Source organism: Heliangelus exortis, chromosome Z (assembly GCF_036169615.1).
Source record: "Heliangelus exortis chromosome Z, bHelExo1.hap1, whole genome shotgun sequence".
In the NCBI taxonomy this organism is placed as follows: domain Eukaryota; kingdom Metazoa; phylum Chordata; class Aves; order Apodiformes; family Trochilidae; genus Heliangelus; species Heliangelus exortis.
Window position 1 is genome coordinate 890875 of NC_092454.1, and position 23538 is coordinate 914412.

General features: G+C 48.1%; 1 protein-coding gene across 5 annotated transcripts in view; it reads left to right on the plus strand.

Moving 5' to 3' along the window:
- The window catches only part of LOC139790434 (transcription factor 4-like), a 221522-nt gene that overhangs the window by 184362 nt on the left and 13622 nt on the right, over positions 1–23538 (plus strand). For 3 of the 5 annotated variants that reach the window (XM_071732302.1, XM_071732304.1, XM_071732303.1), the window contains 4 exons: positions 4787–4854; positions 6146–6224; positions 8836–8912; positions 10896–11099. In XM_071732302.1, the coding sequence (XP_071588403.1) occupies positions 4787–4854; positions 6146–6224; positions 8836–8912; positions 10896–11099 (428 nt within the window). The remainder of the gene's footprint in view (positions 1–4786; positions 4855–6145; positions 6225–8835; positions 8913–10895; positions 11100–23538) is intronic. The other 2 variants (XM_071732305.1, XM_071732306.1) reach the window with 1 other exon arrangement.

The following is a 23538-nucleotide window of genomic DNA, read 5'->3' on the forward strand; positions in this document are numbered from 1 at the left end:
CTGTGTCATGCTCCATCACTGGTGTGGTCCCTTTTCCAAGCAGGAGAATCCACATCTTCCATCCTCTGGAGGAACCACTCTCTGCTCTTCCTGACTTCTTTTCCAGAGCCATTGCTGCTCTTTTTTGATGGACTTCCAGATCTTTGCTCCATACTCAAAATACAGTTGTGCCATGGATCATGTCCCTGGAGGGACATAAGGGTTGTCTTCCCTTTTTTCCCAGTCTTTGCTCATTGCTGGGGTTTCTTTGGGGGGGCAGTGAGGAGCTGGTTTTGCTGCTTAACCATCAGCTCAGGTTCTCTCTCTTGCTGTAGGGTTTGTCCTCTGTCTGGACAGATGTTAGGTAATGGAGATTTTGTGTATTTATGGCACGAGGCTCTTTTTTTTTCCCCTCATTATTTGCTGCCTGCTGGGTTTTATATACATATGGCATTTATTGCTCTGTACATTCATGTTCTGGGAGCTGCTCTTTACACAGAACTTTATATTTTATTTTCCTGACCCTGGATCTTGCCAAACATCCCAACCTCAGTGTATAGCACATCTTTTCCTAGGCCAGGGCTGAGTATGTTGAGCAGTACAGATCTGCACAACTGGGAATTTGCTGTAATTCTCCTCCTGTGGGAAGCTAATTATTAATTCCTGCTGTAGTAGTTTTGCTCTTAATCACTTCTTCATCTGCAAAAATATCCTCCTGTCACCTTAACCCACTTTATAGAAACTCAGCATCATTTTGGGTGGAAAACACCTTTAAAATTATCAAGTCCAACCATGAACCCAGCACTGCCAGGGCCACCAAGTTTAGGGTCTGTAGGAGCCTTCAGGAGGTGGCTTTTGGAGAACAAATCTGTTCTGTTTCCTGCCCCTTCTGCACTGATGAGCTCAGCATGGTTTTGAAGGCATTTAGGTTTGCATGACATGCTTTCCCCCACAAAAAGTGGTGTTGGTTGTGTGATGTGGCATTATTTATCACAGCTGCTTTGTTACCTTTCCTAAGAGACAAGATTTAAAATCTGGTGGCTCTTAAATTCACAGAATTTGTTTTCAGTATTGATTTTTTAAGTATTTTTTTTACCTTCTAGGTTGGTCCAGGCAGTCAGTTTCACCCTTTGACAAACTTTGTGTTTCTTGGGAGCTCTTAAAAACATCATTTGGCTCTTTATTTCTCTTTTAATTGATTTATTTTAAAGCCTTTACACTGACACTGCTCTCGGAGCCAATTTTTTCTGACTAATCCCTTGTAAAACATCATCTGTCCCATGGCAAGGCAGATGAAAATAATCTGTATAGCATTTCTTATGTTTCCCTTTTTTTTTTCCTTGAATTCTCCAGTTACTACCAGCTACTTATTGTGCCTATTTCTGATGAAAAAGCTTTCAATAATGGCTTTTTAAGTTGTTGAAATTGCTCTTTTACAAGGTTTTTATATAACTTGGATTAAAGACTTGCCTGAGATCCCCCATCTTGCTCAAGCTGTACAATCCATGGTTGTCTTCCAAATAGTGAAGGGAAGTGGAAAAACATTTCTTGGATGTGATGGAAGCTTTTTATTTAAGTAGAATCCATATCTGTTCTGCTTTCTGCTTTTTAATACTTATTTCTTTTTAGAAAACCATTGAGGATTGGTTGTACCAGGATGATGCTTTAGGCAGCCTGAGCCCCTTCCCTGGTGATCCTCAAGCAGATCCATGGCCCCCTTGGCAGTGCTGGGTTACCAGTTGGATTTGATGATCCTCAAGGGCTTTTCCCAAACCAATTCCACGATTCTCAGGTCCTCCTGAGTTCCTTCAGCCAGGTTTTGGCACTGGCCCCCCAGGTTACCTTGCAAATTCCCCTGCCAGGAAGATTTATGGGGCTGCTGGAGGAACACTGGCTGTGGATTTCATCAGATTACTCCTGGTGCAGGGTGACAAATGGGATGCCAGCTGGGCTGGGCTGCAATCCTTCTTCCCTGCTTCTTCTTCCTTAATCCATGGCCCAACCCAGTCTGAACAATTCTTGCTTTTCACATACATTTTTTTCCATCCTGGGAGCTGTTCTGGACACCCAAACTTTTTCAGAGCTCATCCTGTCCTTGCTCAGCCTTTGAAAACATTTCCAGAAGGTGTCTACCTATGTTTAGCCTGGTCTTCCATGCAGATGGTGCTCCAGTTCCCTCCCTTTGCTCATTTTGTCCTGGAAAACCCAAACCCAGCATCTTGGAAGTGCCCACGTGTCCTCTCCTTCCACCCCAGGGTTTTGCAGCCTGCAGCTCAGAGCCAGCCCCAGCTGGGCCTGGTGCTCAGTAGCCACCAACAGGTGATGTTCAGTGCATTTTAAACCTGTTTGTATGGTTGGTCTTAAAGCAACAAGTTGCCTCAGCTGACTGGACACCCCTGAGGAAAAAAAAAAACCCAAACCCAACCCTTTTTTAATGGGTGGCTTTCAGTTTTGGTGTGAGGAGATCAGCAAATAACGATGGGAATTTGCTCTTCAAGCATCCCTGTCCCAGAGAAGTTGCCTCTTCCCTTCCAAAGGTCACTTTGCACACTGCTGAGCCTCTCCTGGTATGTTTTCCAGGCCTAGCAGAGTAATTTGTCCTCAAAGTCTTGCAGGAAAAAATGTGATGTTCAGTGGATCTGAAGAATTCCTTTGTTCTTGAGCAGTAACTGATGTAAGACGTGGTCAGGTTTCTGAGAGCACGTGGAGCAAGTCTGGGGTCCCTGCCTTTGCTTCTCCCCCAGGACCAGCACAGCTCATCTCATTAGGAGTAAACAGCCCTCAGACAGACAAATGGAGGACTTAATTTTACCATAATGCAGTTAGAGCCACTTAGAAAAAGGAAAAAAACACTGCATGATCTCCAGTTGGATTCACCCTTCACATGAGAGCGAAGGAAACTGGATTTCTGGACATCTGCCTGGTGTTATTCAAGTTGCAACCCTTTAGGAGGTGATTTACAACATGAAATGACTCTGATGAGTTGGAGCTCTAGCTGACACTGCCTGCTCCAGCTGTCTTCACGTTTCTTGCTGTATTTTTCTTTCTACATCTTGAGGCTGGATAGCAAAGGGAGCCGAGATCACCAATAAGCTGCCCCTGGCTCTTCAGATCTGCAATAAGAAAAGTTGACCCAAGCAAAAGGAGGGGAAAAGGAGCTGGCAAAGATGTGCTGCCAGCCCACCCTGCCTGAGGTTGTACAGAAATGGAGGCAGGAGGAAGAGAAATGTTTCCAGGGGAAGGTAGGAGCTGGGTGGCAGGAAATCCCTTGGAGCAGGGAAATGTTTCCAGGGGAAGGTAGGAGCTGGGTGGCAGGAAATCCCTTGGAGCAGGGAATTCCCAGAGTTTGGATGTCCTGGCTGCTGCCATGGAGCTGCAGCACTCCCAGGCAGCTCAGCTCAGCTGCTTGGAGTGCTGGGCTGTGTAAAATGAGTTATTAATTGACTTTAGGGACACCAAGAGCCTCAATGAAAGAGCTGTGGAATGGCTCTGCCCTTCTCCTGGCTGTGTCCTGAGTGTTTAACTGAATCATACCAGGGTGCAACTCAAAGGAGGCTTTTTAGTGTTACTTTTGAAGGACCAAAAAAGTGCCTCTGCTTGCACTTTGTGTGAGCAATTTGGTCCCTGATTCCCTTTTCCACAGGATGGTCCTAGTTCTGGATCCCATGGCCTTGTGGGGCAGAGCCTGCAAGGAGCTCAGGAGGGGCTGGAGGCATTCAAACCCCTTTACATATGGGATCCTTATATCCCAAACATTAATCTGGGGGTTTTTTTGGGGGTTGTTGTTTCATATTTTCATATTTTCTGACTATAGGGTCCTTGGAGGTGACAGTAGTTGCTAAATGGACATAGAGATGCTGAAACCAGTGGGATGTTTCCTCCTGATTTTTATTTCCTGCAGTTTCTCCTGTAAGGGAGAAGTTTTTAATCCTCTCACCTGAGCATTAGGAACCAGTAACCTGCTGCACCCGAGTTTTTCTTGCCCTAAATTTCTTCTGCAAAAGCTGCAAATCCATCCTCATCTGAGAGATGGGGAAAAAAATCATGTCAGGGAGTGCTCGTGAAACGTCCACGTGAAGCCAAAAGGGACATTTGGGAAAACCCATGTGGAATTTAATCACATCTTTAAAGCATGCATTGAGAAGCCTACAAAGGACCAGGGGTGGAGAGTGAATGAGGAGCAAATGAAATAGTGGGTAGCTGCTTGTTAACAGCACTTTGTCCTTCCCTGGCAGGGAGGGAGGCTGGAGCCTGGAATTAGGGACCATTCCCAGGGATGGGGCTGCTCGGGCTGAGCAGGCTGAGCCCTGGCATTCCCAGTGTTCCTTGGTGGTAATTTTTGACAGTTTCTGTGTCAGATTGCCCTCATCTCTGGAGGTTTTGAAGAAGAAAAACCTTGTTAGAGTGGGTTTGCCTTTGGGTGGGCTGTGGCTCTGGGTGCCGGGGGGGTGGCAGCAGCCCGTCCCCACCCCAAGCTCTGCACTTGCATCTTTTTCATACTTTTCAGCACCTTCTGCAATCAGAAGCCTTTTGTTCAGAAAAAAATAAACCACTCTGGCCGAGTCCTGTCAAAATGCCATCTATTTTTTTATAAAAAACCCCAGCATGTCAAGTTTGTATTTTCCCTGCAAAACCCGAGCGCGAGCGTGTTTGAGAGCTACCTTAGCAAACAGCTTAATGGTAATTAAAGATTAATTTTGCAGCATTAGCATCCAAAGGCAATTAAATGAGGAGTAGGTGGACCAGGAATAGAAGTCTGTGACGTCTCCCTGTGTGGTTTTTTTACACGGAATCTTTTGTTTTGCAGCAAACAGAGGAAGCGGGGCAGCGGGCAGCTCGCAGACTGGTGATGCGCTGGGGAAAGCACTCGCCTCTGTAAGGAAATAATTTACTTTGGAATAAACATTGACCATTTGCCAAGGGTGAACTTGAATCAGAATTGGAGGACCTGGAGTTTGAGAAGATGAGCAGCAAAGAGGAGAGCTGGTGGTCTTCCGAGGGCACCCCCCGTGGAGACACTGCCAAGCAGATTGAGCAAGCGGTGCCCAAATGGTGTTTCCAAAGTTTTAGACCTCATTTTATGGTAGAAGAGAGAGGGAAAGAGGGGGAGCCTTGGTCTCAGTGACTTTGTCACACACTGCCTGTCCTAGGCTGAGGGAGGGCTGAGCAGAACCCAGGGCTGGATGACTTCTACACTCCCGAGCCATCCACAACCTGGATTCCTTTTGAATTTCCCTTTAGCTTTTCTGTTTTTCATGGCAGTTTCCACCTATTCAGTTGCTGTGGTTGCTGTTTCAAGTCAGCAGTTCCCACCTCCTGCCCAGCTCGCTGGGGCACAGCACTTTCCCAGCTCCAAGCACTTTTCCAGCCCCAGCTCTGGCTGCAGGAGGGGTTGGCACAGGCTGACTTTTAACAAGGACCACAATCATTATTTTCTGGGCAGAGTGGGTTCCATTGAGTTCTCATGAGAGTTAATTTTTTTATTATTTTATATATATATATTAATTTTTTTTTTTTTGCCTATTCCTCGATGCTTCATTGAAAAAAAAAAAAAAAACCAAAAAAAAAAAGTCCAACTCCAGTTTGCCTGAAATAATTAACTGATACAGTACAGAATCCACTTTGAAGTGGGGCCCTGACAAATGGCACGAGTGGGGAGCAGGGTGCCCAAGGGTGCTGGCACCCAGGCACACAGGGGCTTTCTCCCTGGAGCAGTGGATGAGGAGTTGGAGTTTGCTGCTGCAGCTTCCCTGCTGTGCCAGGGTTTACTGTGCTCTGCTCCCTTTGCTTTATTTTGGCTGTTAAGGGATTTCAGCCTAACAAACCGACCAAAAAAAAGCCATTTTCAGGCGTGCTTTAAGCCCTTGTTCATTGAGACTGATTTGTAAAGTAGGTGATGCAATGCAAATGTGTAAATTGACTGTAGCAGGGCTGTGGGGCAATCAGAAACCATAGGTTAATGGGTTAGTGTCTGCTCCCATCCAGGGGGGGGCTGTTGTCTAGCTTCCTGCATCTAATTGTCTTGATAAAAATATTAATATTTGAATAAGAGGCTTTTTTAACCTGTCCTGCTTTCATTGAAATGAACTGAATGCATAAGAATTCCAGATTTCTTGCTGCATCAGTTTGTGATGGCTTTAGATTAATTCTGTATCATCTTTTAAAGATCTATTCTCCAGATCACACCAACAACAGCTTTTCATCAAATCCTTCAACTCCTGTTGGTTCTCCCCCTTCTCTCTCAGGTATTGTTGTTACAATTCTATTTTACTGAACGTTTCAACCTCATTTTTTTGGTAGGAGATGCCAAGCTGAGCTCCTCCTGTCCCAGGGGTGAGCTGGGCACCCCGGCTGGTCCCGTGGTGGGATGAGCAGGGAAGTCTCCTACACACTGGATTTCCAGGGTGGAGAGAAGGTGTTTGCAGCTCTCAGGGAGATGCTGGGGGTTTGCACATCCTTAGGGTGGCTTCTCCCCCCTCGTGACCTCAGGCAGAGCTTGTCCCTGGGATGTGGACACCATGCAGGGACACCCAAGCCTCTTGGGAGAAACTGAGCCCCTGGGAATCCCCCTGATTTGTTTTATACTTTGGAATAACTTCACCCAGAGCCACTTTGCTAATGAAACAGAAAAGATCCAGAGGCCCAGGGTAGTTCTCATGAGCATCAGGTGCTTTCAGTGGTTACCTGAATGTAACCTTAGGGTGGCTTCTCCCCCCCTGTGCCCTCAGGCAGAGTTTGTCCCTGGGATGTGGACACCATGCAGGGACACCCGAGCCTCTTGGGAGAAACTGAGTCCCTGGGAATCCCCCTGATTTGTTTTATACTTTGGAATAACTTCACCCAGAGCCACTTTGCTAATGAAACAGAAAAGATCCAGAGGCCCAGGGTAGTTCTCATGAGCATCAGGTGCTTTAAGTGGTTACCTGAATGTAATTCCAGTTTCCCAAACCTTCAGGGTTTTTGGCTAAGAGGGTGTCAGGCTTCATCTCCCACACTAACACTTTGGAGAAGGCCTCTCAGATTCCCATCTCCTCTTTGAGACCAGGTCTTTATCCCACCTAACCAAAGACCTTGGTCTCCTCCTCTTTGTGCATGAGTCCTGGATCCTGTTGGCCTCTCTGGGAATCCTAAATCCCAACGTGTTTCCATAGGGCAGGTGTGATCCAGACCTTGTTTGCCATGGGGTGTGGGGAGCAGGGCAGAGCTGGAGGGAGCTCCTGAGCCTTTAAAAGGGAGAGACATGGAGCTAAGAGTGGTGACAAGAGCTTTTTGGGAAGAGGGATGGAGGGAAGCTTGTTCCAGCTGGCAGGTTCTGCAGGTCCAGGTCCAGGAGGAGGGTTGGGAGGACACCACATCCACCTAAAGGAGCACCAAATGTCCCCACAAAGCCACCCCTAGCAGGGGACAGGGCACCTCCTGGCTTGTTGTAGCATGGGGGAGTCCCACAGCTCCAAAAATGCCTTTCTGCTCTTATTTTCCTGGAATCCCCCCCAGGGACATCACCCCCAGCACTGGGGCTGCCATTTTCCTAGTGAGGTCCTGCCCTGCCCTCATTCCCTGCCCTCCTTCCCTATGGAAGGGGCTGAGCCAAAGAGCAAATCCCTCCCTGATAGGAGCTGTGTTGCTTTTTGCAGGCTCTTGGGTAAACAGGGAGAGCTGAGGCTCCAAATAAATAAAAATAAGGAGTATAAGTGCATCCAAATAAGAGATGAAAGTGCAAAACACTTTCCCTCCAAGATACCAAGGGCCAGTTAAAATCCTTTGCAAAGTAGCAGTTGCTGTTCAGTGCTCCATTTTGTAGAAAACCCTCAGCTAAAAAGCTCTGTGGGGCCCAGAAAAGGCAAGATTTAAGTTTTAATTAGAGCCAACATCATTTTCACTTTTATGAGAAAAAAAAAAAATTAACTGTGAGAGCCTGAAAAAAATTGCCATGAGTTCACCCTGGGCTGTCTCAGTCCAAGCAAATGCCCTTGATAGGGAGATGAAGATTAAAGTCCTGATATTTCCATCTCCAGTTCTTAACCCTGTTTTATGAGATCATTCAGGAGATCACTCCTAGAAAAGAACATTCTGAATGGTCTAAGCATTGTGCTTTATATATAAAAATAAAAACTCTTGGGGAAAAAGACTTGGGATTAAAAAAAATACTTCTTCCACCATGTTTGCCTCTTTCAGAAGGGAAATTTTTTTCCTTAGAAAGTGCTGCCCTTTTCTTCCTGCAGCAGGAGGCAGAGATTTTGAGCAGTGGATAGAAAGCAGAAGGTTTTTGCTCAGCCCTTGGAGGGTCAAACCAAATAATCTGCCCGCAGAGAGCACCAACCTTATCAAGCCTCTCCCTGAATGTGGTGTGCAGTGCTTTTCCTGACTTTTTTTTTTTTTTTTTTTGCTCGGATTTTGCAACCTGGATGGTGGGGTGATGTCATGGGTGGCCCTGAGCATGTCTGGAAGCAAGGCCAGGAGAATGGGCTGGGCTGTGCTGGGCTCACACAGGGTTCTGTTTCTCCTTCCACCACGGAGACCTTGCCTTTTCCCAGAGCTCTGGCAGCTCCAGCTGCTGGATGGATGAATAAATGAATGAATGCAGCCCTCTATGCAGAGGAGCAGCCCTGGGGAACTCTGTGGCCTGCATCTACGTGCTTTGCTACAAAAAAAAAAAAATACCTTTTTTTTTTTTTTTTTTAATTATTTTTTCATCGGTGTGTACTTTGGAAGTTCTCCATATGTCTGCTCTATAGTCTATCTGGAATAGGGCATTTACATGTCTGCAAAACTGTCCAAAAAAAAAAAAAAAAAAAAAAAGTTTGAAAGCCATTTTTGTTTGCATAGTTCTAATGGTAATTCCAATTTTACTATTAGCAGGCACAGCTGTTTGGTCTAGAAATGGAGGTCAAGCGTCATCATCTCCCAATTATGAAGGTCCCTTACACTCTTTGGTATGTTTTGATTAGTGACCTCCTCTGCCTCAGTATTTTACTTGCTGTTCTTTCCATTTCTCATCCATTCTCCTCACACAGGTTTTCATTTCCTTAGTGACCGCTCGGCCTCGAGTTTCCCCCCTCTAAATCCGTCCCATGGGGGCCCCGTGCTCTGGCTTTGTGATGTGCTTGGGGATGGTGCTGCTGGACTGGAGTTGAAATCTTTGGAAAAGGGGAGCAAGGAGCATAGAAAGATGGGAGGATGAGTAGGCAGACGGAATGGATTGAGGAGAAAATGGGATAGAAAGCCACGGTGGCCACCACGCAGGGTGGAGCGGCCACCACGCAGGGTGGAGCGGCCACCAGTCAGGCCAGGAGTCCTCTCCTTGGGGAAAACTGGTGGCAGAGCTTGCTGGGCTGAGCTGGTCCCAAAAACTTGGGTGGCAGAAGGGGTTAAAGGGAGTAAGAGTTGGAGCTGGACCTTAGGACAGAGAAAAAATGTGGAGAGTTTGATGTCTTGCTCTTCTCTGTTGGTTGTTGGTCTCGGCTGGAAGTCCAGGAGGGGTTCAGGATCAGTGGGAAACACCCAAGTTACTTTTGGGTGGAAAATAAACACTGCTAGGACTTAAAAGCTGCCTTTAAAAAAAAAGGCAACCAGAGAATTCCCAAGTTGAACCCTCCAGTGCAGGGTGATGCTGTGGTCCCCTTGGTTAGAGAGTTGCTGGAGTCAGGGGCCAGCATGGAGTGGGTTTTCCACCCTGATCCAGAAATCCTTCTTAGGACTGACTGTGACATTTCTAGGCTGTCTTCTGGAGGCTTTTTAATAACTTTGGTTTGTGGAGAGGGATGGGTTGGTTAAGAGCTTTGCTGCAGAGCTCTGTAAGCGATGCTGAATTATTTTTGGCTTCCCCCTCCTGTGTTTTTATCAAAGAGCAAAGGCTGGAGGTGGCCAGGGCTGCAGGTGCCTTCTGTGGGGACAGCTGGGGACAGCAGTGGGGCTGGGGGAGCAGAGCAGGGGGGTTTCTGCAGGCAGTGGGTTGTTCCAGGCCATGGCACCGGGGATGGGTCCCTCTCAAGGAGCAGGCTGCAGATTTAAGGTTGTTGAAGCCCCTGGCATCTCCTCGGGGCTGGACACCTCAGAGGCTGCTTTTTGGCTAAGCAGGAGAGCAGGGTTGGGACTCAGTAACTGGTTGGGGCCTTGAAGACCCTCCCAGGGGCTGGGATGAATTTTAGGATGGTTGGAAGGAGTGGGAGGCAGGGACCCATCCTTTGGGTCCAGCTGTTTGGTTGGAGGGACCCCAAGGGCATTGCAGCAGCCCTGCACCCCTTGTCCCCTGGTGCCACAGTGCTCACCAGCAAGAAGCTGCTCACTTAGAGGAGAGAACTTATTGCTGCTTTACCCGTGATAAAAAGTGGTTTCAGGATGCATATCCATAGGGAAAAATCCATCTGGCTGTAAGGGACTGTAGGACATGGTAGTTTCTCTTTCTTCCTTTGTGTGAGGAATCAGATGGGGGGAGGAAAATCCCAGTCAGAGTTTGATGACAAGATTTATTTCTTTACTTCTACTTCTTTTTATTTTTATTATTTTTTTATTATTGTTATTATTTTTTTTTAAGTATCACTAAAACTTTTCAAAGACATAAGAGGGCAACATATGTACTGTAATGATTATGTTCATGAGGAATCATTGAACCTGTTTTGCCCATGAAAATCAAAGCTGTACTCGTGTTAACCATGCTCTCTCCTTCCCCACAACACTACTCCAAACATTGCCCTAGGGAAACAAAACCATTCTTTTCACCAGAAAAAAAAAAAAATATATATATATTTAAAAAAAAATAGTAAGAACTTTTAAAAAAGCCAAACCCAACGAAAAATAATAAAAAAATAAAGCACCGAGGGGTGTAGAAGGAAGGAGCGGCCGCCAGTGCCCCCGGTGCCGGGCAGCCCTTCCCTCCTGCTGATGCTCTTCCCGTTTTTTCCCTCTCCCGCCCGCAGCAGAGCCGGATCGAGGATCGCCTGGAGAGGTTGGACGACGCCATCCACGTCCTCCGCAACCACGCGGTGGGCCCGGCCACCGCCATGCCCGGGGGCCACGCCGACATGCACGGCTTGATAGGCCCTTCCCACAACGGGGCCATGGCCGGCCTGGGCTCCGGATACGGCACCGGCCTGCTCTCCGCCAACAGGCACTCGCTGATGGTAAGCTGGGGACACCACGGGTGACAGCTTCGGGTGACAGGTTTGGGTGACAGCCTCTCGGGGGGAGGGGGGGTGGCACCACAGGGGACCTGCCGGGAGGGTTTGACGGCACCGGGTGTCGTCCGGTGCGGCCGTGGGTGCCGCTTGCTCTGGCCCGGCTCCTCAGCGCTGCTTGTGTCGTCTTTGTCACCTGGTGTGGCCTTTGTCACCTGGCGTGTGGCCTTTGTCACCTGGTGCTGCTTTTGTCACCTGGCAGCAGAAGAAGGGGGCATTTGGGCTCTGCCTTTCTGTCACCGTGTTGGTGGCACCGCTTTACCCTCCCGCGCACACACAGGTGCAGGGGACGCGCGCCGGCCTGTGGATAATTTATCGATTTATTAAATAATTCTTTGATTTTGGAGTTCTGGGTGAACATAAAGTCCCAGCCTCTCCCTCCTCAGGTCCTGAAATGCTGCATTTTTGTTTTTATTTTTCCTTTTTTTTTGCACTGGGGTCGGGAGAACGTTGTGTTTCACTGCGTGCTGGGGAAGCTGCGTGCAGGGCTTCGCGTCAGGCCTGGCTCCGGTTGTAAGGAGTGGGCGGTAAATCCTGTCCTGGTTTTAAACACATGGGGAGGTTTGGGGGAAGAAAGTAGCTCCAAGTTGGAGCTGCCTCTGCTCACCCTGGCCTGTGTTTCACTCCGGGTTCCATGACCCTTCTCTAATGTGAAATAACTCGGAAGCCTGGCTCTGACAAATCCTCCTCGGGTTTGCTTGCGTTTTGGCTGCCCCCCGTCTGGCTCTGCTGCCTGGGAAAGGGCCGTGGCACAAAAAACTTTGGGATGGGGGCTGGGGTTGCCTGAGATGCGCTGCCCGGGTCTCCAGGACTCTTCAGAGCTGATGTTTTGCAGTTGCTTTCTCTCCTGCAAAGGAGAAGCGTGGCTCTGCGAAAAATAAACCCCTCGAACACGACGCCTCTGGGGCTGCAGAAATCCTAAAGAAATCCTGGTGGAAAAGCCGGAGTCCTGGAGGAGCTGGGGAGCAGCAGCTCTTGGGTGGGAAGCTGCAAAGTTGTGCCCGTTGTGCCGAGCTTGGTCAGGGCAAAGGAAAAGGCGTTTGGGTCGATGCTTCCAAATTTTATTCCAGAAATAGCGTCGCTTGCTCCCAGAGGAAGGGCCCGAGGAGTTATCTGGCACTATTTGCTGATGGTTCAAGCTCTTTAGATTAATTAAGACCAGGGAAAAACATGTGGAAAGAGCAAAGGACCTGACAGATCCACGGCCAGTTCGCTGCTGCCCGGCGCTGGGGGCGGGGGGGACGGGGACTGGGCTTGATCCTCCGCTCATCCCACACGCAGAGGGGAAGGCAGGGCAGCTGAAAAGGAAGAATTTCAATTAATCATAGAAATAGAGGGTTGTGAGCGTGCTAGAGGCACGTGGAGGTTTCTCCACAGTGTCCTAGAAGCCCTAAAACCAAGACCCAAACCCCCTTGAGTTTAGCAGGCACGTGAGAAAGGAGAGCAGGGCAGCTGGAGTGGCAGGATCAGCCCAGAGGATATATTTCCATATCCATAAATGTGCCTCTGCCTTCCCTGGAGCTGTCTTCTGGTTTGGTTTTCCTACCAAACCAACCCAAAAAAAGCGTAGTGGAATTAGGAGGAGCGTGGGGACAAACAGCAGGAATGATTGGAAGCGTGGAAGGGTTTTCCTGTGAAGGGAGGGTGAACAGATTGTGGGGATTGTGTGCGGAGAGGAGATGAATAAGAGGAGACATAATAGAGGTGCACGGAATAATGGACAGCATAGAGAAGGTAAATCTAGCTCTCCTATTCATCCTGCTTTATAATTAAAGAACAAGGAGACATTCAGTGAACCTGACCAAAAGAAATACTTTTTATTCCTCGCACAATGACCTGTGAAATTCATTGCTCCAAGATGTAATCAAGGCCAAATGTTCAGAAGCATTCCAAATAGGATTAGACATCATACGGAAAATGCAAACATTTAAAGTTTTATTTGACAGGATTCAAGCAGGATTCCTTCTTCTTTTTTTTTTTTTTTTTTTGATTGGAAGGGAAGAAAAAAAAAAATTAAAGAAAGAAAAACTTTGATGCCCGGGTCTGAGGCAACTGCAAAGGGAAGGAAGGAGCTTCTTCTGGTGGCCAATTATTTGCTAATTACCACATCCTCAGGCTGGGGATGCCCAGCTAGGCTCTGTCATGATAGCTGGGGAGGTGATTACAAAATAATTAGCTTCCAGAGGTATTGAGAGAGGGGGTTTATTCAGCAGGGCTGTTTCTGAGCCCTGCCTGGTGCTGGGGGAGGTTCTTCTGGCTGGACCCAGCTTTTTGCCCACTCTTTGTCCCACCTCTGAGGCCAAGGGTTTGTGTCTGAACTTGAGCACTGACCACCATCCAAACTGTGCTTTGCCATCTTGGCTGGAAATTAAATATCCCAGCTGTCTCCTGCTGCCCCCTTGCAAGAAAAATTTTGCTTTTTAGATGTCCTTACCCAGCTCACCTTGACCTTCTTCCAGTGCTGATGCTAAATCCAGCTTCAGGTTCTTAAAATTTAACATCAGCTGTTCACGTTAAGTGAGAAAGGGAAAATAAGGAGGGGTTTTCTGTTTATTTTTTAATTGGGGTAGCTTTGTGACAGGTTCAGCTCCTCGTTAAATTAGATGTTAATAAAAGTGACTCTGTCTTGGGGGAAAATATCATTAAAAGCCACAACTGAGCCCGCATCATTCACAGATTAAATAAAAAAAAAAAAAAAAAGTGAAGTGTAAACTGGGAATGGTCTGGGGAAAGGCAGTGAGAGGTAAAAAGATGCTTTTTTCAGCAGCTCAGTTAAATCCATCTCCTCTCCCCTTCCCCAATAAAATTAGCATGAACCAGACATTGTTTTGCTCTCTGTGGCAGTTGCTGAGAATTCACAAAAGGAAACTCTAGATTGTAATTTAGCTTGGCCTCAGGTAATATGTTAAATACACTTGGGATACGTATAATCTAAGATTTGAGTCTGTACAAAGCTATTTTTTCCTCCAGTGTTTAAACAATACTGCTTTTAATGAAGAAATCTGGCTTTATTAAAAGCCAGATCTGTGACTTACAACTCTTTGGGCGTATCTGCTCTCAATCAAGAGAAAAGAGTTTAATTTTTTGTAGCTTTGTTCATTTTGCATATGTTAAACTGATGCAACATGCACCCAGGGCATCACTTCAGAGACAGTTTGTTCCATAAATATCTGCTCCTCACTTCAGTACCAGATGTAGGTGAAGTTCGATTGAAACCGAGGAAAAAAAACCCAAAAAAAAAGCAGGAACGAGGAGGAATAGAAATGCTGGTACACCTAAAAAAATGCCTTTGTGTTTTCAGGAATGTTTTCAGGCCTTGTATTTTTAGGAATGTGTGGCCTTGTATTTTTAGGAATGTGTGGCCTTGTATTTTTAGTATTCCATAGTTTTTAGCAATCTGTAGGCACTTGGTTTTTTCGAGAGAAACGCCAAGTGATGAGGTCGAAGTGGGGTTTTTTTTGTTGTGTTGTTTTTTTTTTTTTTACTTTGTTAAATACGTTGAATTTTTTTGACTTTGTGGAACAAGTAGAATTTTTTTGAGTTGATTTTTTTGGACTTTGTTAAATAAGTTTATGGGCAGGGCAAGGTAATGGAGCAGGAGGGTTGGGATGCTTTGCAAAGGAGATGAGGCCGTTTCACCCAAAGCCCAGAGCCTGCTGCTTTCCCAGGCAGCATTACTCACTGTCTGAAACTGTGACTTGGGCCCACTAATTTCTTTTTGGAAAAACTGGTATGAATTTTGAAGGGAAAACAGAAGAACAAAGGAAATAGTTTGTGAGTGGAGTCAGTCTGAAGTTAGCCTTTGACCAGTTGATACATTCCACACTGAAAAGGAAGTTGAAGGGGAGGAGGAAGAGGAGGGGGGGGGGGGGAAATTTACCCAAAAAAAAAAAAAAAAAAAAAAAAAAATCAAGGAGGATAGTGGTAATGTTTTCCACATTTGAATTTTAATACATGAAACAGGCTATAAAAGGCTGGCCAGCTGCAGTAAATAAAGCAGCAGTGGGAGGTATGGCCCGGAAACGTCGCCGAGCGCGGCGGTGGAAGCGGCCGTGCCCGCCGAGCACCTCAGAGCCCTGCCCACCCCCTCTGCCTCGGGGTGACTTTGTCCCCCTGCCCCAAAAAGAGGAGAAATGGGGTCAGATGCTGCTGGAAAGGAGAATTTGCAGTGCTCTGGGGGGGTGGCGTGGGGCCAGGTTTACAGCTGTGAGGCTCCGCTCCCCGTGCGAAGGGTCTGCTGCAGCAGCCTGGCTTGAAAGGGATTTCTTCTGTTCCGTTGCCTTGCTTTGCTTTATTTGATTAGTTTTGATTATTAGCAGCCCGGTGAGGAGAGTGGTTAAGCAGTTATTAATTTTTAGCAGCCCTCTGGAACTTGCTGATGGCCCCGCTTCTCATTTCCCCTCTGCTGTGAGGTGTCTTAATTCACACCACTTACAAATGCTGAGACTGGTTTGCAGCAAACTGGTTTACTGGTGAAAACCTGGGGGTGCTGCACGCTCAGCTGCCTTGCAGCAGGAGAGAGGCAGCAGGAAGCTCTCAAGAGAGGGATATTTTTTAAACTGCAACCCTGAGGTGCAGGAGTTCAGGGGAGAAGCCCTTGCACAGTGTCAGGCACAGCAGGTTCAGTTGGGAGAGGTGGAGGGGAAGAAGCTGGTCCCCCAGTATCACCCCAGTGTGCCCAGCATCCTTCTGGTGTGCTCAGCATCCCTCTGGTGTGCCCAGCATCCCTCTGGTGTACCCCAGCATCCTTCTGGTGTGCCCAGCATCCCTCCCAGTGTGCCCAGCATCCCTCTGGTGTGCCCCAGCATCCTTCTAGTGTGCCCCAGCATCCCTCTGGTGTGCCCAGCATCCTTCTGGTGTGCCCCAGCATCCCTCCCAGTGTGCCCAGCATCCCTCTGGTGTGCCCAGCATCCCTCCCAGTGTGCCCAGCATCCCTCTGGTGTGCCCCAGCATCCTTCTCGTGTACCCCAGCATCCTTCTGGTGTGCCCAGCATCCTTCTGGTGTACCCCAGCATCCCTCTGGTGTGCCCAGCATCCCTCCCAGTGTGCCCAGTATCCCTCCCAGTGTGCCCAGCATCCTTCTGGTGTACCCCAGCATCCCTCTGGTGTGCCCAGCATCCCTCCCAGTGTGCCCAGTATCCCTCCCAGTGTGCCCAGCATCCTTCTGGTGTACCCCAGCATCCCTCTGGTGTGCCCAGCATCCCTCCCAGTGTGCCCAGTATCCCTCCCAGTGTGCCCAGCATCCTTCTGGTGTACCCCAGCATCCCTCTGGTGTGCCCAGCATCCCTCCCAGTGTGCCCAGTATCCCTCCCAGTGTGCCCAGCATCCTTCTGGTGTACCCCAGCATCCCTCTGGTGTGCCCAGCATCCTTCTAGTGTGCCCAGCATCCCTCTGGTGTACCCCAGCATCCTTCTGGTGTGCCCCAGCACCCCTCTGGTGTGCCCAGCATCCTTCCCAGTGTGCCCAGTATCCCTTCCAGTGTGCCCCAGCATCCTTCTAGTGTGCCCAGCATCCTTCTAGTGTGCCCAGCATCCCTCCCAAAGTGCCCAGTATCCCTTCCAGTGTACCCCAGCATCCCTCCCAGTATGCCCAGTATCCCTTCCAGTGTACCCCAGCATCCCTCTGATGTGCCCCAGCATCCTTCTAGTGTGCCCAGCATCCCTCTGGTGTGCCCAGTATCCCTCTGGTGTGCCCAGCATCCCTCAGGTGTACCCCAGCATCCCTCCCAGTGTGCCCAGCATCCCTCCCAGTGTGCCCCAGCATCCCTGCAGTGTGCCCCAGCTGCAAAGCCGTGGTGCAGCAGGTTCCTGACCCCTTGTGGGTGTATTTGGGGGTTATGGGAATTGGGGTGACCCCCACGTGGAGCAGGGGAGAAGGAGGTTCAGGTTCCCCATCCAGAGCTGGGCTCTGCAAGCAGACTTGCACTTAACTTTATTACCACAGCTCATCCCTGTTGGGACCACTGGTGACGTTGATGTTAAGCACTTCCCTGAGCATTTGTGGGCTTGAAAATGTAATTAAACTGGAGAAGGGACAGAACCAGCCTGGACACCCCCAGGGAAACTTCTGGGAAGAGGCTGAAGGACTGGGAAATGGGAATGTTGGGGGGGGAGCTGTGGTCAGGTTGCTCAGAACACTCCTCTCCCTGGAAGGGGCTTGGAGGCCAAAGTTTCCCAGGTTGCAGGTGAAGGTGAAAAGTCAGCTTTGGGGCTGATGGGATCTGCCCAGCCCCAGGGGCATGAGCTGAGTGTCTGTTTTCAGCTGGAGCTGGGAATTTCCTGGCTTTCCCCAGTTCCTGTTAGTTCAGAGGTGGTGCAGATCGGGGGGATTTGCTCAGGACCTTGTGGGATTGCACTGCAGGGACCAGCAAAGCCCCAGCTTTTGGAGAGGACTTTGCAGAGCTGCCTGGTTCTTCTGGACCACTGCAGGAAGGCATTGAGAAAAAGAATTTATAAACCAAATTTCTAAGCTGCAGAAGCAGTGCAGGCTATTTTTAAGACAGTGTTTAGAAGGCCAGCCTGCTGCACGCTTCACACCAGGGCCCACAGGAAGAGAGCCTGTTCGTGTGTATTTTTTTTTTTTTTTTTTTTTTTTTTTTCTTCACATCCCCATTAAATTAACTTATGGAATTTTCCACCCCTAGGAATTAAAGTAGCAGCTCATGAAGTAATTCAGTTATGTCATTCGTATATAAACAAAAAGAGTCAAGGCACTTGGCGTGGTTTGAAAGGCAAAATTTGGCATTTGCTGGTTTGTCTTGCTGTCTTTTTCTCTTCTGAGCTTTTAGCACAGTTGTAGCTGCTGTGCCTGGGGTTTGTTTTGCTTGACAGGGTTGTTGGGTGAGCAGGTACAATAGAAATAGAAATTAAAAAAAATAAAATTAAAAAAAAAAATGGGCACAGTTGTAGCTGCTGTGCCTGGGGTTTGTTTTGCTTGACGGGGTTGTTGGGTGAGCAGGTACAATAGAAATAGAAATTAAAAAAATAAAATAAATTTTGTTTAAATGGGCAGAAGGACTTGTAATGAGGTCTGACATAACAGGCACTCGTGTGGGGTTTTGGTAGAGCACCATTTTCTGCCTAATTGGTTGCCATTCCCTAATGCTGGGCAATTACAGCCCTTATCATATTCCAAAATGATTTTGGAGCTATAAACTTCATTTTTGACCAGGGGAGAAACCCACTGACCAATATTTAAACAACACCTTTGCTGGAAAGGGTTGTCCTCCCACAATAGCTCCATTCATTACCAGCCAGCTCATTAGGCACGGGGTGAATTAAAAAAAAAAAAAACCAAAAAAAACCTCATTGATATTTGGGGCTTCGTTTCTACCTCATTCCACGTGGCCAGCCTGGAGTCTGCTCGCTCCTGAAATGGGAGCAGCTGGGTTGGGTTGAAAAAAATCTGCTTTTGGTCCAATTTCTGAATTAGATTTGTGAAGCTGGTGGGCAGGAAGGCAGCAGCAAGGACCTTGAGCCACCTGAGGCTGGGGATGGGGCACCCAGCAGCTGGAATTGGGGTCTAAAACCACAGAATAAGTGAAAAAAAAAAAAAAAAGCATCCAGGTGCAGGGGCTTGCTTGCACCTGGAATAAGAGTTAATATTCCTAATCGTGTACTTTAGGGCATTTTCTGTCTCTGGATTTAGCCAATCCTTAAATGAATAATCATCTCCCTTGGAAAAAAAAATGGCAGTGATTATTTCAGTGGCTTCCCTGCTCCATGGCAACCCCCTCCTCTCCAGAAGAGCTGGAAAACCTCTTGCTTTCCCCTGAAAATCCTGGAGTTTTCTCTCTCCCCACGCTGGGAAAGCAAAGCTGGGGAAGTGGGGGAGACCTCATTGCTTCAGGGTGGGACAAAACCACCTCTTCCCACCCAGTGGAGAACCAAAGCCCCTCCAGCCCCCCGGGATGCTCCCTGAGTGGCCTCAGCCTGGGCACGTTGCCACCCGGATGCTGTCCCAGCATCTCCTGGAGACGTGGCACTTGGGGTTTTTTTTGTCCCTCAGCTTCTTCTTCCCCTTCCCTGGGAGGGTGCAGTCAGGTTCTGCTGCTTGCAGCTCTCTTTAAATGATTTTTGCACACAACTGGCTCTCCTAGGAGAGCTGGCGAGCTGCTTAGTGCTCAGCACTACTTTTTTTTTTTCCTGCCGAAAGCAAAAAAAATAAAAAAAAAAAAAAAGAGGGGGGGGGACACTTGGCTTTTTTTTTTTTTTTTTCCAGATTTAATGCCCCTCCTAATGTCTTTTTTTTTATTTTTTTTTTTTTTATTAAATCCTTTCTTTTGCTTTTGATCTTATTTATAGCTGAGCCACCGGTCATATGGAAACTATTATTGTATAGTGTGGAGATGAAAGGCTTCAGTGCAGTTAAATAAGAAGGAATAATTTGGCCCAATAATGCACACGTACAGTGAGAGACCATTTGTGTCAGCCTGCCCTGTGCTGTTCCCTTTTTTTAATATAGCCAGAGAGGTTTTATAAGGGCTTTGCACAAATCTGCTTTCTGTCAGGCTTATAAATTCGGACAATATTGAACACATGTTAACATGCATCACCTTACAACTTTCTCACTGCCTGTTTTTATTTATTTAATTGGAGAACACGAGGTCAGCATCTTGAAAAGGATGAAGGGTGTTGCTGGCCTCGGGGTTCTTCACGTTATGGCCATGGGGAGGGAGAAATCTCTCCCCAACCTGTGCCCGAAGCTGTGATCCAGGTGAGGGGTGGTAGTTTGCACGGTGGATTCCTGTAGTATTTCCCTTGTAAAGTGACTTCTGGGTGTAAATGGCACCTGGAAGGATGAGAAGGTGGAAGGAGAAGGGTTGCAAAGCTCCTAACTTTGTAGGAAAATTTTTTCCCCTCCCTTTTCCCAGCTCGGGTCTGGTCCTTGCAGGGCCCAAGCTTCACGTGCCCACCTGCAAGCCATGAAAGAAACCTTTGTAGGACTGAACACAGCTTCAGGGGGGAAGGTGGGGATTTCCTTGCTCTGGAGGAGAAATTTCCATCACCTTCCATGTGACAGAGCCAGAGGGAGAAGCCCAGGGAATGCAAGGAAAGGCAGCACCTCGGGGCACTCCGGGGATTCCTTGGGGAAGGAGCAAGGTAGAGGCACCAGTTTGGGTTTCTGATGGATGAAACAACCATCTTGCCCACAGCAGAAGACTTTTATTTGTTTTAAAAAAAAAAAAATGCACTTTGTAGAACGAGGGTGAAACTGAGACTTTCCCCCAGCATCACGTTCTGTGTCTGGGGTGTACCCCTCCCTCAGGAAATGCTGAATATTCAGGAATTTCCCCTTTTTTTTTTGAAAGCAGCTTCCTGGTCAGGATGGCTGCATAGCCAGTGCAGCTAATCTGGAGTTCCAACAAACTCCTGTAACCTGAACACCCTGAGTTATTCCTACTGAGTACCTGTCACCAGCTACAGAACTGAAAAAGCAAAGGGAAGATGAGCTGGAACCTTCTTCCAGCTCTTGACATTTTTGAAATGCCATAAAAGACTGATGCAAGTGGGAATTCAGGAATTGTCTGCCCAATTTTCTGCTCTTTCCATCAGCCTCCTACGTGCCTGCCTCCAAAGAGACCTTCCCTGCAAGGTCCACAGAGCAGTTTTGATCCTCACTCTGTCTTTATTTCTCTTCTGGAAGCTTTTTTTTTTTTTTTTTTTAACCTTAATAACCAACCCACCAGGGATGGAGCTTCTCCTGCTTTTTCCCTTGGGCTGAATAAGCTCAAGCAGATTGTGCTTCACCCCCAAGCTTTCAACACATAGGTTTGGGACCTGTGTGTGCCTTTTGGTGGTGATGGCAAAAGGGAAATCAAGGCAGGGATTTGTCCCTCCACCTCTTCCAGTGAACATTTTTAGGATTTTTTTTTTCTCTGTTGGGTTGGTTTTTGGTTTTTTCCACTCCAGTCTTCCGAGTGCTGCAGCAGGGACCTGTTTAAAGAGCTGGGAATAAATCAAATATTAATAGAACTTCAAAGTGAGTTGGATTCTCTAAAGATAAATGTGATTTAGCATCTATACTCCCGGGCTGGGGGGACTGATTCACATCTCTGCTCCACCTCAGGGCAGAGCTGGTGTTTGCACAACAGTCACACCAGAAACAACAGCATCTCCTGCATCCCTGCTGGTGCCACCACCCTGTGCTTTTGGTCCCTGTGGGGTGGGCTCGATGTGCAGTGCCACTTAATGGTCCTGAAGGTCCTGGTGATGCTGTTTCAAGGAGAAAAATTGATTGCCAGCTTATTTAGGGGACATTTAAGGAAAAAATAATGGGCTGGACAGTGTCTCATGGGTGGTGAGAAGCAGAGCACTGCCAGGAACCAGCTCTTGTAGTGTTGGGGTCAGTGTTGGGGTAGTTTTGATCTTTTGGTGTGGGTACAGCTGTACAGTGGTGTTTGTAGCCTGGCAGAGCTGGAGCTGAAGTTTTTTGGTGTCTCAGAAAGTGCACTCCTTGTGGGTAACGAAGTGATGGGGCTGCCTGAATCTTCTGGCATGCTGGAAACTGGAGAAATAAATTCTCCAGTTCAGAGCAATAAAAAGTTTTGGGTGTTCTGTGGCTTGGGAAGAATGGGTTGGAGATACTGAGCTCCATCCCACCCCAAGATGCCTGCCTGCCACCCAGAGAGGGGGAAAATGGGTTTCACACCAGTCACAGGGGATAAGAAATGGTCTTTTTTTTCATCAGAGGTTGTGCTTGCTCACTGAGCCAGCCTGGAATTGTTGTAAGAGAGAAGAGAACTGATAGATTGTGGTTTTTAGTTGTGAGGCATGACATAGGTGGTCACCTGCCAGATTTCTCGAGGACCTAAAGGAGAAGAAATCTTTTTTTTATTGCCCCCAATTTTAAAAATAGAAAGAGAAATTCGTATCAATATATCAGCAGTAAGGTGAGGTGGCTTTGTGGCATCTCTTTTTTTTTTAGTTTCCCTCTGAATTCAAGACTTCAGTTTAGAAATCCTCCCTCAAAGCCTTGGATTTCCATGATTGCCATGTCTGCTTCTTAACCTGGTGAGAGAAGAGGTGGTCTTCAAGAAGTCAGGCCAAATAATTAAGATTACCATGTTGTCCTCTTTGAGCTGGAGGCATCTCATGTGTAAGGGGGGTGGTCTGGAGGAGGAGATAAGGCAGGAGCAGGGTGGATGCTTGTCCTGGTCCTGCACAGGTCATGGACTGAGCTGGGGAAGCCTGGCAGGAAAAGGAAAAGGATGCAGAGTGAGATGTGGTGTTGGTCAAAGCCCCTTTAGAGCTTCCAGCCAGTTCAGGAGCTCTGCTCCAAGAGGGGTGGTTGTTGGGCAAACAGAAGTGGTATCAGATGCTTCTTTCTCTTCCTCGAGCTCAGAACTAAGTGGTTTTTGTCTTTTGTGGAATAAGAGAGAAGAGTTATGGAGGTGGTTAGGGTGAAACAGCTGCTTATGGCAGGACCACCTTTGGAGGCAGGGACAGCTTCTGGGTGGCTCACCCAGGGTCATGTCCAGCTGGGTACCATGGGGACAGAGAAGATGTTTGCTCCACAGCTTCTGTTTTCTTCTCAGAAAACCACTTTTTCTCTTCAGAAGGGGCTCGCTCCTCCCTTGAGTTCTTGAGAAAGCGCTGAGCTCCAAGCTCCCTGTGACAGCTCATCCTGAAACCCAAATCCCACCAGTTCCAGCCTTTCTTAGCAACAGGAAGCTGAAGAGGAGGCAGCAGTGTGCCCAGGTGGCCAAGAAGGCCAATGGCATCCTGGGCTGGCTCAGGAACAGCGTGGCCAGCAGGTCCAGGGAAGGGATTCTGCCCCTGTGCTCAGCCCTGGGGAGGCCACAGCTTGAGTCCTGGGTCCAGTTCTGGGCCCCTCAGCTCAGCTCAGCTCAGCTCAGCTGAGGAAGGAGCTTGAGGTGCTGGAGCAGGTCCAGAGAAGAGCAAGGAGGCTGGGAAGGGATCCAGCAGCAGAATTCCTGGGAGGAAGGGCTGAGGGAGCTGGGGGTGTTGAGGCTGGAGAAGAGGAGGCTCAGGGGAGACCTCCTCACTCTCTCCAACTCCCTGAAAGGAGGTTGGAGCCAGGGGGGGGTTGGGCTCTTTTCCCAGGCAACTCTCAGCAAGACAAGAGGGCACAAGAGGTCTCAAGTTGTGCCAGGGGAGCTTTAGGTTGGCCATGAGAAAGAATTTCTTTCCCCAGAGGGTGCTCAGCCCTTGGAATGGGCTGCCCAGGGAAGGGGTGGATTCTCCAGCCCTGGAGATATTTCCAAAGAGCCTGGATGTGGCACTCAGTGCCATGGGCTGGGAACCACGGGGGGAGTGGAGCAACGCTTGGACTTGAGGAGCTCTGAGGTCCCTTCCAACCCAGCCCATTCTGGGATTCTAGGATTCTATCTCGACAAGGGGGCAGTTTCTGTCTCTGCACTTTT